The sequence below is a fragment of the Calliphora vicina genome, chromosome 3 (genome assembly GCF_958450345.1).
Source record: "Calliphora vicina chromosome 3, idCalVici1.1, whole genome shotgun sequence".
In the NCBI taxonomy this organism is placed as follows: Eukaryota; Metazoa; Arthropoda; class Insecta; order Diptera; family Calliphoridae; genus Calliphora; species Calliphora vicina.
The window spans coordinates 75183012-75203282 of NC_088782.1; the positions used below are offsets into that span (position 1 = coordinate 75183012).

General features: G+C 31.0%; 1 protein-coding gene across 1 annotated transcript; it reads left to right on the plus strand.

Moving 5' to 3' along the window:
* Positions 1 to 4785: 4785 nt before the first annotated feature.
* On the plus strand, positions 4786 to 19143 carry LOC135955843 (tonsoku-like protein). The gene is made up of 8 exons (XM_065506211.1): positions 4786 to 4912; positions 4968 to 5225; positions 5298 to 5469; positions 5582 to 6012; positions 6083 to 6604; positions 11706 to 13371; positions 17797 to 17972; positions 18053 to 19143. Exons 1-8 carry the CDS (start codon positions 4900 to 4902, stop codon positions 19111 to 19113), a joined length of 4299 nt encoding a protein of 1432 aa, XP_065362283.1. The 5' UTR covers positions 4786 to 4899; the 3' UTR covers positions 19114 to 19143.
* The last annotated feature ends 1128 nt before the right edge of the window (positions 19144 to 20271 follow it).

Below are 20271 nucleotides of genomic sequence, written 5' to 3' on the forward strand. Positions count from 1 at the left end.
AATTGTTTGTGGTTTTTGTAAATGTTGTATTTGTTGTAGTACTGTCGCTACTTTATTAATTTACTTTGGTTTGAAGTCTCTCTCAAAAATAGAACGTCAAACTATATATAAAAAAAAAATTGTTCCGAACAAAAAATGTTTCAGAAACTCATGGGTGAATTCAGCTTAAGTGTCACTGACAATCCATGATCACGTGTTTAATGTGCTGTTTTTCTATAGCGAACGAGTGTTTTGAGTGGACGTTTTACATGTATTTTGTTTTTGTTACAATAACAAAACTCATGTTAAATTTTCACTCGTTCGCTACAGAAAAACAGCACATAATGCTTGTTTTCAAAAATACACCAAGTGCTTAAACACGATCGGTCACATATTAAATTATTGTATTTTTCTTTAAAATTATTATAAACATTGTTTATATTAAAAAATAATAATTTACAAAATGTTTTTATTAAATTTTTATGTTTGTGTTCATTACAAAAAACATCTCAATATGCTGTTTTTTCCAAATTTGGACACAAGTCCTCATTTATGCCCTATTGCCACCAAATAGTGAAAAACAGTTTTTTGAAAAATTAGTTCGAACACCTACCTATCTTGACAGGAATAAACGAAGTATGAGGGAATGTAGCCAAGACCATCTTGTATATATATATATACATATATCTATTGAAGGGAATCACAATGGATCCCAAGGTCTCCGAGTTCAAATGCACATATTGTACACCCCTTCCAAACTAAACTTGCTTTATTTTATGTTGGATTGTCATTCAATCTGAGCCGTATATGCTTAACTTCATGTTTCTGGGTCCATGACTATATAAAAAATTCAATAAGTAGCATTGGAAAGAAGAAAAGTACCACAAATCCATCTTTTGCGGATTCGAACTCATTCTTTGTCTAATTACTATAAATGTATTAAAAAAAGTAACATTAGAATAAAACTGGATTCCCACTCGCTGATATCAAGTTTCTATGTTCATTGGTACAGAAAGTGCCATTAGAACAGGGAAAGGCAACCTATACTATTGCATTTTACGATTGTATTAGTTATACACTCTCTTCGCTCTCACCACGAATCGGTGTTGCCAGTAAACTTTCGTCGCTTTTCCCCAATTAAAAATGTAAAATCTCATATTGTTCATCATACATCTTTAAATGTTGGGACATATTTTTTTTCACTGGCAACGCTGATTCTTAAATTGTGCGATAAAAAACGATACACAACCTGCTTGCACAAAGTATACAGAGGCGTCACGAGACAGAAAATAATATAGTTCTATATTTGTTTCATTTTTAGTAACTGCCCTTTTCATTTTGTTTTAGTCTTAATTTTCTGCCGCAATAATTCAATTTCTTTATGATTTAGTTTGATGCAATCATTTATTTTTGTAATATTTCACTTTTAATTGCCATTGTACATGTGGAGTTTTATTTTGCAAATGTAAAAAACAACAAAGAATTTTGTTTCATTTAAATTTACACGTAAACAATACACACATTTTTATAATTTTCCATTTTAAAAAATTTTGTGCCACAGACTACGAAAAAATTGTCTTTCAAATTTATTTGTTTGTTTTGTTCACATTTCTTTGTCTACCAAATTCGTGTTGTATATAGCGTTTTGCTTTAACACATCACTGATATTGTAGTACAAAATATATTGCTATCTCTTTTTATGAGAACTGCCCTAACATCTGATTTGGCGTTTTTTAAACGTCAAATTTGACACTTCTGTATATTCTGTGCTGCTTGTTTGAGTTCTCAAGCTAGACTGATTAAAAGTTGTTTATTTCTCTACAATGCGTGTGCACACGTACGTAAGAAAAGAGTTAATGAAAAACGCGGCGCCCATGTTTTGCCTTTCCCTGCATTAGAATAAAATCTCTGCCTTATATTTTTACTCATATATGTTCAAATTCATGTTTCTAGGTCCATTATTATAGAAAATTCAAAAAGTACCATTAGAATAAAGAACTTTTATAATCCTACTAGCTGACCCGGCAAACGTTGTTTTGTCTTCAAGGTGGTTGAAGGGGAATCGTTGTTTTATCTTTAACTTTTTTGTTTTGTCACCAAAAAACAAAATTTTGCACTATAAACGTAAGTTAGGTCTATAGTGCTTTACTACACTAAAAAGAATGAAAAGTCCTAGAATTTTTTTATATGAAAATTTCAAGAATTTTTTTTTTATTTTTGAGGGTTTATTTTAATTTTTAATGTAATACATTTGGATACACAACATTTTTTGTTTTTCCATCTGGAGCATTTTGAATGCCAACTCTTGAACACGCCACGTATAGCTGCCCATGAGAGAAGCACGGCTCCTCCAAATTCAATCCGCATATTTTAAGCGTTTGTCCTTGCGCCTTGTTGATGGACATGGCAAATGATAGACGCACTGGGAATTGCAAGCGCTTGAATTAAAATGGCATGTCTGTTGGTTTCATTGGAATACGCGGTATAAGCACAATTTCGTCTTTCGCTTTGCCAGTCAATATAGTGGCTTCAATCAAATTCGGCATCAATTTTTTTACTGCAAGTCTTGTGCCATTACACAGTTTAGGGGCATTTAAATTCCGCAGTAAAATAATAGATGAGCCGACCTTTAACTTCAAGCAGTCAATTATCAAGTTGAATTCAAAAATTCAACTGGATAATTGACTGCGTGATACCGCAATTGAATATTGATTCATTGCGGTATCAACAGATTTGTATGATGTCACTGGACCTGGTAAATTTTCTTCAATGTCATAATTGATTGCGTTGACGTGCACATTTTTTTGGTGCGAGTATTGCGCGTTCTCTCAACCAATCTTGATTCCTCTTCAACCACCTTGAAGGCAAAACAACGTTTGCCGGGTCAGCTAGTCTATATATAGATTAGCCGTTTTGTACATATATAGATGGCGTTAGTGGTATAATCTAAAAATTTTATTTTGCAACGCCTCCGCTCACAGACCGGAAATCAAAAATCTGACTCTACAGTGTTACCCGCTAGGAAAATTTCATCAAACTCGGTCCAGCCGGTTTAAGTCCATACGGAACATACAACCATTTTTATTTATTTAAGTTTTGGAAGGCCCCAACACAGTAAGGTTATATAGGCCTACATCCATTTTTATATACATATGTATGTATATAGAATAATTGCGGCTTGCTTGAAAACTTTTGCCAAATGCCATATCTCCGGAACCACTGTGCTGATTTCGTGCAAACCATATACAGACGATCCCCAACGTACCCTGAAATTTTGGTTGAAATCGGTCCACCCGTTTTCGCAGTTAGTGGTGACATCAAAATGTACACTTATTTTTATATATATAGATAGATTTAATAACATTTTTCTAGGTCCATTATTATAGAAAATTTCAAATAATGCAAAATACCTTGCTATTATCCTGGACTCTACATTATAGTGGAAAGTGAATACTCAACACTCTGGCCTATTAAACCTGTCGTAAAATGCTTGGTATAAAATGGGGACTTAGTGGACTTAATTATCGATCTCTTGTATGATGGACTGCATGTTGAAATAACTATGTTGTAGACCAAGAGATCAGCCTGCATTTGCATAACTGGCACACTAAGAACTAGATCTTCAATAGTGCACCTTGTTGCAATACGTTGGAAACCGAAGACATATGGCCATGTGGGGATTCTGGGCATATTGCTTTCGATCGTATACCAACATTCGGACTATATTAGTTCATATATAGATTTTTATAGAGTGTTCAAGGTCTTAGGCCCTAATTTTGTAAATCACATCACAAAGTGATATTTATATGGAAAGCAAAAACAAAATTTCAAAAATTTGAAAAATTTGTTTTTGTTTTATATACAAATTTTTAACAGAACAAACGCACCAAAATTCAAGCGTTGATTTGCCTTTCATAATTTCAAAATTTTGTGTATAAAACAAAAACAAATTTTTAAAATTTTTGAAATTTTGTTTTTGCTTTCCATATAAATATCACTTTGGTGACGTGATTTACAAAATTAGGGCCTTAATTTCATCCAGGAGTGAGTGGTATAGGGTAATCTCGTGTACGAATATGATACCAGAATATATACAGACGGTTCTAAAATTAGCTTTGGTCTTGGTATCTTATACTGTCTTCCAAATGTAGTAGAATGTAGTGTTTATCAGGCTGAAATTTTTGCATTTTCACTCACTAGCATTGTTATAGAAAATTTAAAAAATACCATTAAAAGAAAAAAAGAAGCACAAAATACACCTTTTGCGGATTCTCACTTATTCAGCATCTTACGTGTCTAATTTCATGATCCCAGGATCATTATTATAAATGTATTCAAAAAGTATCATTAGAATAAAAAAAGTTCCGTAAAGTCTCCCCCTTGGATTATTATTCACTCAGAACCTATATGCTTAATTTCATATTTCTAGGTCCATTATTAAAGAAATTAGATACGTTTAGGAAAGTCAAAAGTCGACTTATAATAGATTACCAAAAGTCGACTTTATAAATTCGAAAAGGTCGAAGTTGAATTTTTGTTTCAACTACAGAATCTTATTGACGGGTCAACCAGCAAGTGTACATCAAACCATAAATAATTTTCATCATACAGCGTCATACAAAAATGCTTTAACTATTTTTAAATATTTTAATTTAAAAAATATATCTAGTAATACACAACTAGATTTCCTGATGAGATAAACCACTTTTCAATTTTTTTTGAGATAACGTAATCGATTATTCGACTTTTTTCAGAACCCTTAAATTATTTCAATCGAAAATTTCTGGCAACCTTTGTAACATTGAACAACTCTGTAAACTTTACTAAATTCTGCCGCGATTTTCTCTGTTATTTTTGTTTTTTTTTTTCGCAACACACAACAAATTATCGTGTTTATTTTTTGTTAGTAATAAAATTATAATGGAAGAAAAAAGTATGTGAAATTATTTAATAAAGAATAATCTATTTAACGTAATTTATTTTATTAGAATATTTGAAACGGAAAGAGAAGGCTTTTGTTGAGGGAAACCGGGATCAATTGGCCATTGCTTGTAACAATTTGGGTGATTTCTACAACCAACAAGGACGTTATAAAAATGCTGTCAAAGAATACCAGGAAGAGGCAAACATTTATTCCAGAATGGGTAAGAAACTTGAAATGGCCAAGGCCCATCGAATGGTGGGTGAAATGTACATGTTGCTGTGTGATTATGACAAGGGCAAGGAACACATTAATGATTATTTAAGTAAGTTAAATGAAAATAATATAAATGTTTGGTTTTATTTACATATGTTCTCTCAATTTACCCTATTCATAGGAATTGCCAAGAAACTACAAAATAAAGTGGAGGAACAGCGGGCATATGCTACTTTGGGCAGGGCCCATCTTTTGCATGGGCAAGGTCTGGCTGATACTTCAGCCTCAGGTGCCATGACCCAATTAAAACAAGCTGAAAAAGCATTTCTCAAAAGTCTTTTGCTGACAAAAGAGTATGTTACATATATTTTAATATGTAATTACATTTACATATGAATTAAATATCACCAAATATGTTGACGATATAAATTTTTTGTGTTACGCACTGCATTTTTTGTTTTCTAGATTAACAGGTCAAATTACAAAATTAGAGCAGCTTGACATGCAGGCGCGTTGTTATCTTAATATTGGTGTTGTTAAAGAGCACATGGAAGAGTTTGATGAAGCTGTAGTTTACATGGAAAAATCAATAAAAATAAGTAAAACCCACGATATATTTGAACTGACTCATATGTGTTATGTTTCTATGAGTTTAATGTACCATAGTAAAAGGAACGATGCTACTTTGGCACTACGTTACTGCAACATGGCACTGGATGTGGCGAAACGTTTTAGTCAGAAAGTGAAAAAAATCTGCGAAACCCTTATAATTAAATCAGAAATTTTGATAAAAGTTGGAGACTTTGCCAGTGCTAAACAGATTTTGACAAAGGCTTACAAGAAAAATACACCCGATGAAAATGATCGCACAGCAATTGAAAAGTCTTTAAGAACAGGTATTTATTATTAAATAAAATAATTGAATTGAGTTATACAATAATTGTATTTTGCTATTTAATTGTTTAGTTGTAAAAATTTGCCAAATACTGGACGAGCTTATTACAACGAGCTCTATCGATTATGCCAAACGTAAAGCTCTATATGAAAAACTGGGTGACGGCTGTTGCCACTTGGGCAACTACACGAAAGCATTAGAGTACTACCGAAAAATGTTGGAATGTGCCCAGTTGAATAAGGAACCACCAAAGTCTATGATTCCGATTTATGTGAGCTTGTATCAAACGTACAAGGACAACAAAGATTACGACCAAGCCCTTGAGTATCTGTGGAAAGAATACGAACTAAATAAAGACGTTCCCAGCGAGGCATTCTCAACATTATGCAGTATTGCTGAAATTTGTGAACTACAAATGCAGTCATTTTGGACGATTCAAGATATTTATCAGAAGGCTAAAGATCATGCGGCAAAATCTAACAGTGCTAGAATGAAATTAGAAAAGATCGTATTTGCGAGATTAAGAAAACTGCAAATTAAACATAATATGAATGTTTTAGCGGAGGAGTTGGCACAGGAAGCAAATAGTAAAGGTAAGACATTGAAAGGGGAGCAGTGTATAATCTGACAATTGGCCAATATAGAGTTACAAAATTGAAATATTAAAGATAAATTAGCTTTTATTTTAATATTTCTCAAAATATGTTAATTTATTACATTTCTTGTTCTAGTGGCCTGAGGCACATTAATGACCTGGCGAATTTTTAATAACTTTAACATTTTTTGACCAATTTATGTCTTTTATATCTCATAGAACGACAATAACGTACGCATTTCGATTCTTTTAAAATAAATTACAAAAGTATTTATTTAATGGAAACATTTTTACAATAACGGCAACTCTGTTTGAATAAACAAGCAAAATAAAAAAGCTCTCGTAAAAATTCAAAAAATATATATTAAAAGTGTTTTAAAAATAGATAGAGACTATTAAAAACATAAAATAATAAAAATAATACTTGTTGAACATAACGATAGTTATAAAATCAAAGTATTTATCATTGAAAGAATAAAATATCTTTAAAAATACTAAGATGGCTGATTGCAGTAAATGCAGATCAGCAATTAGAGGAGAAAGTGGTGTAAGATGCAGTGGAGTATGTGATAAGGTGTATCATTTTACAAAAAAATGTGCCGGTATTGATCAATATTCGGCAAAAATATTGGAAGAAGATAATTTTATACATTTTATATGTGATGATTGCATTCAATATATACATAATGTAGACCTTGTCTTAAGAGATATACAAGAAGGAGTTAATAAAAACAAACAAACGTTACAAGATTACAAAAATGAATTTGAAAACTCACTAAAGCAAAATGAAAGTGAAATAAAAACATTACTGGAAGCGATAGAACGCAGATATGATGAAAGATTTAAAAAAATAGATAACATCCAAAAAATGTGTGAAAAAAATGTCCAAGAAGTTAAAAAACTTTATGGAAATGTAAATGAAGTTGAAAATAAAAACAAAAATATGTATGATACAATCGAAAGAAATAATACGAAAATGTGTAATGAACTAAAAATGGCAATAAAAGAAACAAACGTCAAAACAAAAATGTCGTATGCCCAGACTTTATCAAATAAAATAATGATGCCAGATGTTTCAAAAAATGTTCCACTAATTGTTAAACCAAAAGAAAAACAAAGTGTAGAAAAAACCAAAATAGAACTAAATGAAAAAGTAGACCCTGTAAACTTTAAAATAACAAATATTCAAAATAGAAAAAATGGTACTTTAGTTATTCAAAGTGAAAACATTGAAGAAAGAGAAAAAATAAAAGAAGCAATTCAAAATGAAATAAGTGAAAACTATGATGTTTCAGTTCCAAAGCAAATTGAGATGCAAATCATTATAACTGACATGCATTTTAAAATTAATGAAAATGAAATAATTGATAAACTAAAAAAACAAAATGATATATTAAAAGATAGTAAAATGGAAATAATAAAAATATTTGAAACAAAAAGATACAATAAGACAATTTATAATGCAAAAATTAAAATAGATAATGAGACATATCCAAAAGTAATGGAAATTCAGAAAATAAATATTGGATGGGAAAGGTGTAGAATATTTGATGGCACTAATATCATACAATGCTACAAATGCCAAGGATATAATCACAAAGCCTCTGAATGTAAAAATGATGAAATATGTTACAAATGTCATGGAAATCATCAAAGTAAAGAATGTAATAAGGAAATAAAAATGGAATGTATAAACTGCAAAAAAGAAAATAAAAGACTAAATTTAGGACTAAATGAAAATCATTTTACCATAGACAGGGAATGTCCAGTATATCAGAATAAATTGGATTTAAAAAAGAGAAGACTTGGCTTAATAGCGTAACAACCAAAGACAATATATGGAATATATACAAATATTCAAGGACTAACTAACAATTTCAATCAATTAGAGATTATAACTGAAAATGCAAACCCAGATTTTATAATTCTATCAGAAACGCACCTAACAAATGAAATAAATGGAATGGAAATAGAATTAAAAACGTATGATCACTTTATTACTTTGTCTAATTCGAAAAAAACTGGTGGTGTATCAATATATTTTAAAAAACATTGGAATATTCAAAGAATAACGGATAAAGTGAAAGACTTTAAATATTGGATTAGTGCATATAAATCGAAAAATGGAAAAACCTCATTTATACTAGTAGTAGTATATAGATCTCCAAGTAGTCCAAAAGCAGAATTCTGTGAAGATTTTCAAGAATTACTTGAAGAAATATGTGAAGAAAACTGTGATATAATAATAGCGGGAGATTTTAATATAGATTGGTACAAAGACTACTATAAGGAAAGAATTGAAAATATACTAAATGACAATGGATTGAAACAAATAATGGATGACTACACACGAATAACACAAAACTCAAAAACATTAATAGACTACATTATAACTAACAATGAAACTATAGTGGCAAAAAATAATATAAATAATAAAATAGCAGATCATGAATCTATTGACATAATTATTTACTATGATGACAGAAAACTAAAAGAGCCAAAAAATGAAATAGAAATTTTTAAATATAATACTGATAATTTTAAGACAGAACTAAGTGCAATAATCCAATTGGAAGACTTAAGTGCAATAATTAAAGATGACGAAATATATTACTTAGATATATATGTTAAAAAATTCGACAAATGTTTAGAAGATACTATTAAAAAATTTACTTTTATAAAAGAATTAAAACCGACAAACAAAAACAAATGGTTTAATATCGAAATTAGAAATATGAAAAATGAAAAAGTTAATAGCTACCATAGAGCAATAAATGAAAATACAAATGAAGCATGGAACTTATACAAAGAAATCAGAAATAAATATAAAGTCAAAATTGAAAATGAAAAAAATAAATATATAAATAATAAAATATGCAATACAACTAACCAAAAAGAAATGTGGAATAAAATAAAAGAATTAGTGTTAAGAAAACCCAGACCTGTGATAAAATCTGTGATATTTAAACAAATAGAATATAAGGATAGTCTGCAAATAGCCGAGAACTTTAATAATTACTTTGTAAATAGTATTAAAGAAATAAACAATACCATTGATTACGTGCAATATGAAAATAAAATAGATGTTATAACTAATAAATTTAAATTTCGTGCAATAAATCTACTAGAATTAAAAAATATATGTAAGAATATGAAGAAAAAACCTGATTATAATAAAATATCTATTAAAACGATAACAGATAACTGGGAACTAACAGGAAATATTTTACTAAAAATAATAAATGCATCATTAAAATCAGGAATTTTCCCAAATGATTGGAAGGAAACGATGGTTACACCTATTGAAAAGGTCAATAACACAATAATGTGCGAAGAATTCAGACCAATAAATTCCTTAAAAACGTGTGAAAAGATTCTTGAAAAAGTTGTCAAAGATCAATTAGAGGAGTATATGGAAAAATATGAACTACTATCGAAACATCAATCAGGTTTTAGAAAAAAATATTCATGTGAAACAGCGGTAAATTATGTTATAAACAGATGGAAATTTATAAAGAGAAATCATAAAATTATGGCAATATTCTTAGATTTCAAAAGAGCTTTTGAAACAATTGATAGAAACATTCTGTTACAAAAATTACATAAATATGGTATACAAGATAATGAATTGAAGTGGTTCCAGTCATATCTGAATAATCGTAGACAAAAGACTAAAGTGAATAATGTAAAATCAAATGAAATAGCAAATGACTTTGGAGTACCTCAGGGATCAATTCTGGGAGCTCTATTATTTATTATATATATCAACGATATGCCAAAATCATTAGAAAAATGTGAAATTGTAATGTATGCGGACGATACCCTAATATTTACAGAAGCTGAATCAGAGGAAATATGCAACTACAATCTAACAATCGATATAAATAATATTGACAAATGGTTAAAAATGAATAAATTGAAATTAAATGAAAATAAAACTAAGCTTATGGAAATAAATATGGACAGTAACATAACTTTTAAAATTAATAATGTGATAATAGAAAAAGTAAATAATATAAAATATCTAGGTTTTCTAATAGATAAGGATTTAAAACTAAAACAACACATTGAATATATTTGTAAAAAAATTGGAAAGAAAATTGGTTTTTTCAAAAGACTACGAAATAAAATTTCAATTAATACAGCTATTAACATATATAATACTATTGTTAAACCACATTTTGAATACGGATCAACGGTTTTATACACATGCTGCTCAGATGTACATATTGATAGACTACAAAAACTACAAAATAAGGCGATGCGTGCAATACTAAGATGTAATAGATACACACCGATAAATAACATGTTAAGCACTCTTAAATGGCTTAATATAAAACAACGTTTAGAACTAAATACTATAAATTTAATACAAAAAATGAAAATAGGAAAAGCACCAGAATATCTGAAAGAACAATTAATATATGTTGGTGAAATTCAACCTTATAACTTAAGGAATGCTCAAGACTTTCGACTACAATGTGCGGATAATAACAACACACAAAAATCACTGTTCTATAAAGGTTTAAAACTATACAATACAATGCCAAATAGTGTAAAAAACGAGACAAACAACACCATCTTTAGAAGGAAAGCAGTTGAATTTATAAGAAATGTTAATATAAATTAGAGCTTAATCTTACTATGTAAAAATAAATGTAAAAATTTGTTATACAAAAGTATTAAAAATACTACTAATAAAATACAAAAAAAAAAAAAAAAAAAAAAAAACTGAAAAAATTGCATTTTTTGCCCTTGTAAATGCACCTCAAAACTTCAGCGGGCTTTCAGTACCAGTTTACGTTATCCTATCATCCAAATATTTTACACAACGTATTTCTACAATACATAGAACAATTCTAGAGGGGAAGGAGACGGTCAAAATTCGCAATTTTATTTTTTTGGAGCACTCTAATGTTCATAATATTTGCCAAATTCCTGGCTGATATTAAATATTGCCAACTTTTTCTGTAATTGGAGTGCTACCGGAACCGTGTTTTTCAGGCCGAAACCGAACCAAACTTAATATTCGTAATATATATTAGTTTTTACGAGTACATATGCATCTATATTTTTATTAAAAATTTTTCTTATTCTAGGCATCGATTTGAATTCTCTCGACGATGATAGCGATACTGAATCGGAAGGAATGACAGTGAATGAAAATAATACACCGGATTTAGGCGATGATATTTGTTTGGACGATCTTACCGATTCCGACACAAGTGATTTGGATGAAACTGAAAAACCAAGACCACATCGAGCTACCCGTGGCACACGATCGTTGACTATTAAGCGCAACAACAAGGGTGAAACTCAATTGCATCAGGCGTGCATTTCTGGAAACATCGAGTTAGTGAGACGACTTATTGACCAGGGTCATGTTGTAAATGTTCGCGATCATGCTGGCTGGTTGCCGTTACACGAAGCCAGCAACCATGGATTTCGTGATATTGTTCAATTATTATTAGATCGAGGAGCTGTTGTTGCCATTAATGACAAAGGTGGTACGAGCTGCGATGGTATAACGCCGCTTTACGATGCATGTTCTAATGGCTATCTGGATGTGGTCGAGCTCCTGTTAGAACGTGGAGCTGATGCTACAGTCAAGACAGATTTTGGTGATACCTGCTTAAGCGGTTTGGATAAGTGGCGCAGATCCGCGACATTGACTGAAGGGGAACAAGTTGAATATGAACAAATAAGGGCACGACTAATCAAAACACTATCTAAAGTGGGAATATGTCAGTCCCAAAGTGTTACACCTTTGACAAATGCTAATACGGAATCCAAACAAAAACCTCAGGAACATACTAAAGAAAACCACACGAGAATAGACGAAATGGACAGTGAAAGGGAGGAAGTGGACGAAGTTGAAAACTTACGACCATCAACTTCACGCTTTAATCGTTCGAAGGAAAAAGCTAAAACACGTTCTCCAGCAAATGCCAGTGTCGAGTATAAAAATGCTATCGAGCAATTGAAACATCCTCATCATCGTAATACCATAACGGAAAGTGATGATGATTCTTATACCACCAGCGAAAGTGGAAAAAACAAGCGTTCAGCATATCTGGATGCAGAAGAAATTGATGAAGAATCTTGGCTTATCGACGATTTGGGACCAGAAAGAAAAAAACGACGATACCAAACAACACCAACAAAAAATCCACGACCGCTGTCTTCCGTTTCCAAGTCACATTACAAATCACCGTCTATAGATCATACTCACCATTCTTTAGATTCAGGAAATTCCACATGGCTCAGGGATTCATTGACACCAGAAAATGATGCCTATCAAGAACTATTCGATGCAGCGGCTGGCACAACATCACAACAACGAAAGAAACAAGCTAAAAAACTAACACTGTCGCGATCATCAAGCATTAGTAGCAATGCGAGTATTGCAACAAGTTCACAACGACAAAAGCCCAAACATCAGTCGTCTCTTTTGGAAAGTGGATTTTGTCGTTTTCGAAGTGAAAGTCCACAAATTACTAGTGATGATTCCAATGATGTGCTCACCACTGTCAATATGCGTACAACAGAACCAGACTCAACCACAACATCGATACAACTTTTAATTTCGCCAGCTAAATCGTCACCGATTAAAGTCCAGACCACTACTCCGTTTACAATAGCAACAACTGTTTCGTTTAAGGTGAAAGTTGAAGACGAACTACTGTTGGTGCCCATAGATAGGAAGAAACTTTGTGACATAAATATACGTTGGCTGGCAGAAGAAGCATCCAGGAGATATTACAAGTAAGTTACAAAAATACTAATCTTCTATTTGAATGTATACAAATTTAAAATACGGCTTTTGTTCACAAAATATATGAAAAGCATAGACGTGAGATAGAGAGAGAGTGAAAAAATGAGAACTAAAGAAATCGCTTAACCTATTAATATACAAATTTAACTCATAGATTTAACATTTTTGTTTTAATTTGAAACAAGTAAAAGAGCTATATTAGACTGTGCCGAATCATATATACCTTTCACCAAAGTATCCTTAAAGTTACTATTGAAAACTTTTTTTTTAGATATACATATGGGGGATTTCACGTCAAGTGAACCAACTTTTAAAATCGATGTCATCCGATCGGGATGAAATTTACACCAAGGTTAGTAATTCAGACACAATTTTTCAACAAGATCAGTCCAGAACTCTCTGAGTTAGAGGGGGTCAAAATTTGACATTTTGGCCAAACATGTGATTTTTCTCATCCATGTAACTTATTACCTATTGTTCTTAGCAAAATGTGTCCCAAATAGTTTAGATAGCTATTTCTTCAATCTTTCGAAAAAAAATATTAAAAAAAAAAAAAATTTTTTTTCCGAAATCAAAAACTTTTTTTAACTTTTTTTTTCAAAATTGGCCCTTTTTTTTCTTAAAATAAAGCTTAGGTCTATTCCTTTAAGAGCTTTTTGGTCTCGTAGTGGGATAGTATCAAAATAAATGTTCTAACACAAAAATTGTATGTTTTGACTTACAAAATATTTATTTTGATAGATATTCCACTCGCATCCCACTACGAGACCAAAAAGCTCTTAAAGGAATAGACCTAAGCTTTCTTTTGAGCAAAAAAAAAAATTTAAAAAAGGGCCCCTTTTGAAAAAAAGTTAGATTTTGCCGAAAAAAATCAAAAATTGTATATCTTGAGTTACAAAACATTTATTTTGCTATATATCCCACTCGCATCCCACTAAGCGACCAAATAGATCTTAAAGGACTAGACCCAAGCTTTCTTTTGAGCAAAAAAAATTGAAAAAAAGTTCGATTTTGAAAAAATAGGGAAAAATTGCATGTTTTGAGTTACAAAACATTTATTTTGAAAGATATCCCACTCGGATCCCACTAAGCCACCAAATAGGTCTGAAAGGAAAATATCCAAGCTTTCTTTTGAGCAAAAAAAAAATTAAAAAAGGGTCCATTTTGAAAAAAAAAGTCAACAAAGTTTTTGATTTTGCAAAAAAAAGTCAAAAATTGCATGTTTTGAGTTACAAAACATTTTTTTTGATAGATATCAAACTCGCATCCCACTAAGCGACCAAATAAGTCATCAAGGAAAATATCTAAGCTTTATTTTATGAAAAAAAGGCCCATTATGAAAAAAAGTTAAAAAAATTTTGGATTTCGGAAAAAAAATATTAAATTTTTTTTTATTTTTTTAAATATTTTTTTTCGAAAGATTGAAGAAATAAATAGCTATCTAAACTATTTGTAACACATTTTGCTAAGAACAATAGGTAATACGTTACATGGATGAGAAAAATCACATGTTTGGCCAAAATGTCAAATTTTGACCCCCTCTAACTCAGAGAATTCTGGACCGATCTTGTTGAAAAATTGTGTCTGAATTATATCTAATAGGTCTAACCTTGGTGTAAATTTCATCCCGATCGGAAGACATCGATTTTAAAAGTTGGTTCACTTGACGTGAAATCCCCCATATATTTATTGCCCTTATAGGTATTTTATATTTCTATGGCGTTATATACGTCGTGATATGTTGCTTATATCTCAACCATTTGTGATGGGTATACAAATTTGCGACCAATAAAATTGCAGTTTGTTTTTAAATCGTTAATATTAACAAGGAATAAATGATTTTTACACCTGAAAACCTTTATCAACAAAAATAAAATTTTACATATCAAGGGACTATATTCAAAACCATTACCTATCTTAGAAAAGTTTTCAAGAGATCAAAAAAGCTATTTATTTCGCTTATTCATAAGTATGTGTATTTAGATTCTTATTTCTACCATATATTTTTAAGGACGCTAATAAAATATGTATACATTAAGGTGGACCTTCAATGTATGGAAAAATTGAAAACTTATCTGCTTCAAAAACGAAGGGCAGTGATAGGTTAGGATAACAAAAATTTTGTCAAAAGTTTGAGCTCGATCGGTTAAAAATTGGCGTGCCGCACGAGGGTTAAAGTTCGTGAGAACATTTACAAGGGAAAAAAAATTATATTTTTCGGTTTTTGTAAACATTTTGCCATTAAATAATTACTTTTGCAATTTAATATAAAAGAATCGAAATGTGTACGTAATTGTCGTTGTCGTTGTAATGAGATATAAAAGACAAAAATTGGTTAAAAAATGTTAAAGTTATTAAAATTTCAACAGGCCATTAACGTGTCTCAGGCCACTGGAACAAGAAATGAATGAACAAAATTAACATATTTTGAGAAATATTAAAATAAAAGCTAATTTTTATTTAAAATATATACATATTTACTTGTATATGAGTTTTTGTCATCGTTGGATAACGTTAACCTATTCGCATGTATGACCAAACAAATTTATTTTTTTAACTGCAGTTTCAAAACTCCGTTTATTTATTTTTATTTATTATTTTTCCCATTTTGCATTATTGACAATTTTATTAATGAGGTTTCCTTCTACACAAAAATTTATTTTAAATAAATAAAAGTAGTTAATTTTTTATTAGAGTTAATTCTAGCATGATTTATTCATATTATTTAATGGTAATAACCAGGGAAACCCGAACCATGCAAATGCATGTTTTATCGGCTTCAGAACATTTTAAGAATTTTGCCATCGATTTGTTATTGCATATTTTTCCTTTTAGAGTATATTTTGTCTTTTTTATAAATTTTTCTAATTTGAATTTATTTAAAAAAAAATTTTGAACGATATTGTTCACATTTCTTTTCGCAAAAATATTCTTTTTAATCTTTATCATGTAGTATACTTATTCATGGTCATGGGTATATAAGATTTGGTACAGCCGAATACAACTTTTAATTTTTTCGAAATTTTTTTATTGAACCTGTATAAACATTGTTTTTTTTATGGTCTTAGAATGTTAAAACTTATAGGAAAGTACGAATATGGATATTGTAGCCACTGTCAATTATAATAAATTAATTAGAAATCTAAAACAATAATTAAAAAAAAAACAAATTTTGTTATTAAAATTTTTTATTGATTTTTTGATTATAATAATTGTTTGGCTTTAAAAATTATATAGTAGATTCAGAGCTATTTAGATACGGTTAGAAAGAAAGTGGATCACAGAGAAACTGCGTAAGGTTCTTCACCAGATGAACGCTGGTGGTGTATATGCAAAGATACAAAAATGTTACACAGGCTCCTAGATGTAGAAAAAGAACCCATAAAGAGGACTCTTTTATTATATAGAACATCAGTGGCAGACCCATTTAAGAGCTACACCGCAATTCAAATATGTCTTTTAACTAAATTCGGTATTAACGCCTCCTAGAACGATTAGAAGAAGACTCAGTTAAAAAGCACTTAGAAAAGCCAATAATTTTCTAGAAAAGTAATCTCTGCAGTGATCAATCGAAATTTTTAGATTCAGATCTGATGGAAAAATATTTCAAAGGCGTCCTCCGAAGGTGGTGGGAATGTGTTGGTGTGGTCAGCGTTTTCTGGATATGGTGTTATCCTAAACACAAAGTTGATGCATGGATGAATACTTTTAAATACAATGATTCCATATTACAGAGGACAATATGCCACTCAGGTGGCGTTTTATGCACAACAACGATCCAAAACACACCTCAGGCACTGCGAGGAGTTACTTCGAACAGAACAAGATTGAAGTATTGAAATGACCATCCCAAATTTTTCGATCCTGGTAGCCTAATCGGAGGAAATGCCCATATGTCACGTATGAATAAATAAAGGCTTTATAAAACAATGGGTAAGAGGTACCAAGGTACCCATAAATTATAAACCATCGAGTAGAACTAGACGCGCAACTTATAATAAAATATATTAAAAATATTTAAACTCTCCTAAATTGTATGGCTCACACATCTACAAATACATTGATTTAAATTTATTTTGTTGTTGCAAGACTTAGGTTGTTTGCCTCTCTGTAACGCTTCTATGTTAAAAACAATTAGTATTGTAAAATAATGATTTTAAGTTTAATTGAGATTTTCTTGAACCAGTCAAATTGTGGTAGAAATAATTGTATTCTGTGGGTATTACGGCCTTTAAATCTTGTAAATTAATCTATTTATTTCTGGGTATTTTCGGTTCAATATCGCTTGATTTTTCAAATTAATAGAGGGTTTTGCATTCAAAAACATATCTCATGTTCATGAAAATGTTAGACGGATGATTTGAATATATGTTATACATATGTATGTGTAAAATTGATTTTATTCTTATTTTTAGCTTGGTTGGCTTAAAACCTATGTTACGTTTAAAAACCGCTGATGGCTTTGCTTATGAAGAAAACGATCCTGTTAATGTGGCTTTAGAACAAAACATGATTTTAGCCACAGTATTGGAATGGCAAATCTCACCGTTGGGTCAACGTTATGAAGAAATGTGTACTCAATTACATAAAGGTAAAAGCAGATTTTAATTGAAATCCATACATAATTATTATCTTCTACATTTTTCCTTTTTTGAACTTTTTTTTTTTTAGTTGTTAACAATGAAGTACACGATGTTTTCTATCGAGCCCAAATTTCCAATTCAATATATTTAGCTGATCTGTGGTTGACGCCTTTGGAAACCGAACCGGTTTTCAAAGCAATTTTACATCAAAATAATTTAAGGATTTTAGATCTAAGTAATAATTTTATACAAAACGAAGGCTGTCGGCAATTGGCCAAATCGCTGCCGACGCTAAAGCAATTGAAAACATTAAATTTGAAGGGGAATTTTATAACAACAGATGGCTTGGAGTCTTTGCTCTTTTGTCCGGGCATTGAGACACTTACCGACATGGAGGAATTAGTATTAAGTCAAAATCCTTTGGGTAACACATCTCTACGTATTTTGGATAGTTTTTGTAATGGTCCATCGGGGAAATCTCTACAAAAATTACACATATCTCAGTGTAATTTAACACAACTACATGACTACGATTTAGCTTTCTATCAGCTGCTAGACTTCGATATAAGTTTCAATCAATTACCTGATGAATCCATTCGTAAGCTATTGTCAAAGTTAAATTCTTGTCGTTTGCAAAATTTGAATTTGAGTTGCATTAAAATTGATCCACCAGACGATTATCAACTAAATTCTTTTTTGGGAGACAAATTAGCGGAATTCTTTGAAAGCGGCACATGTGAGAAATTCAAAAGTATTGAACTAGTCGGTTGTCATATGAGTGATGTGAATATTTATAAAATTGTCCAATGTCTTAATAGAGCCAATGAATTAGAACATTTCAACATATCGAACAACGTCCGTTTGTCTAGTTCCTCTTTACATTTCATTCTTGATAAACTGCCACAATTGCGTAAACTTGTTGCCATAAACTGCTCAAATCTATTCGATGATGACAAAGTTGAACATCTGACGAATCTGAAACAGATTCCCAATTGTATAGCAATAACTTTAACAAGCTGTGATTTATCAAGATTATCGTTAAAACTATGTCAATTATGGCAAGTACACTGGGGTGATAGAGGTAAGATTAAGTCGTATGATAATAATTTTGTTTTGTATACAAATGATAAAGATTTAAGTGATATTTAATAAAATAAATGGAGTAATTATACATATAAATGTTGTTATCAAAATCATTATAAAGTAGAATGGTTAAATTAAACCGTACAACGCGGAATGACAACATTTAGTTGGTGTAAAATTTAAAAAAAAAAAAAAAAACATTTTTCTGTTGTACGCAAGTGATTAGACAAACATTTAGTACATTTAATATAGATAATAAAATATAAATATATAATTTAGTTACTTTTGTCTCCACCAAATGATAATGGTGTACATAAATGTGTCACTAAACGAGGACATCAAAGGTTGGAAATAAAAACAATCGTTTAACGATACTTTAATTTAAACAAAAATAAGAATAGATTTATTAATTCATTTGTTCGTACGAATACGTTTTATATATATATCAAATGGTTAAGAAAAATAGAAAAAGAATGCTTCTACATTGTTCGTCTCGCGCGCGTTTCTACTACTACATAGACTACTTTCGAAAAATAGAATCATAGTATAAAAAGGAAAAGTTAACAACTATGCACAGTTGCATTTTCACAGGGTGACAGCTCGGCCCATTCTGACCCTAAATAGTCCTCGATTTCGCAAGATGACTCGTCAAGAGTGGGGCAACTGATGCACCAGGGTTTGATCTTCTCAGCTGTATAGACTGAAGAGAACTTTCGGTTCGTGACTTGAATTCAGGGAATGTCTTCAATAAGATATCTGTCATTTCCCAGAGCTTTGGTAATAATGTAAGGGCCTCGAAATTTTGGCTCAAGCTTCCTCGAATCGCCTGTAGCGGGAGCTTCATTCTCAATTACCACCAAGTCGTTTTCGTCATATTGTCTGGGCGTTGTGTGTCTGGAGTTAAAACGCTTTTGCCATTTCTCTCGTTCCTTTCGGACATTCTCTACTGCGAGGCCACGCTTGTCGGCCATTGGGAGTTCGTTCTCAACAATGTCATCATGGATGGCTGCTAATAAATGGTTATTTGTCACATCACGTAATTTAAAATCGAATATAAGTTCGTTGGGCGTAAAGCCAGTTGTTGAGTTCTTTTGAGAATTTACGGACCATTGAAGATCACGTAATGTCAGATCCCAGTCCTTTGGTTCCGCAACTGTAGTGCGAATGTACGAAAGAATGGTCTGATTTGCACGTTCGACCTGACCATTCGCTCTTGGAGTGCGG

Bases quoted from the DNA above. Each gene is read 5' to 3' on its own strand.
- LOC135955843 (XM_065506211.1), top strand. The intron at 6,605-11,705 runs GTAAGACATTGA...TTCTTATTCTAG, and splicing joins ACAGGAAGCAAATAGTAAAG to GCATCGATTTGAATTCTCTC. The intron at 17,973-18,052 runs GTAAAAGCAGAT...TTTTTTTTTTAG, and splicing joins GTGTACTCAATTACATAAAG to TTGTTAACAATGAAGTACAC.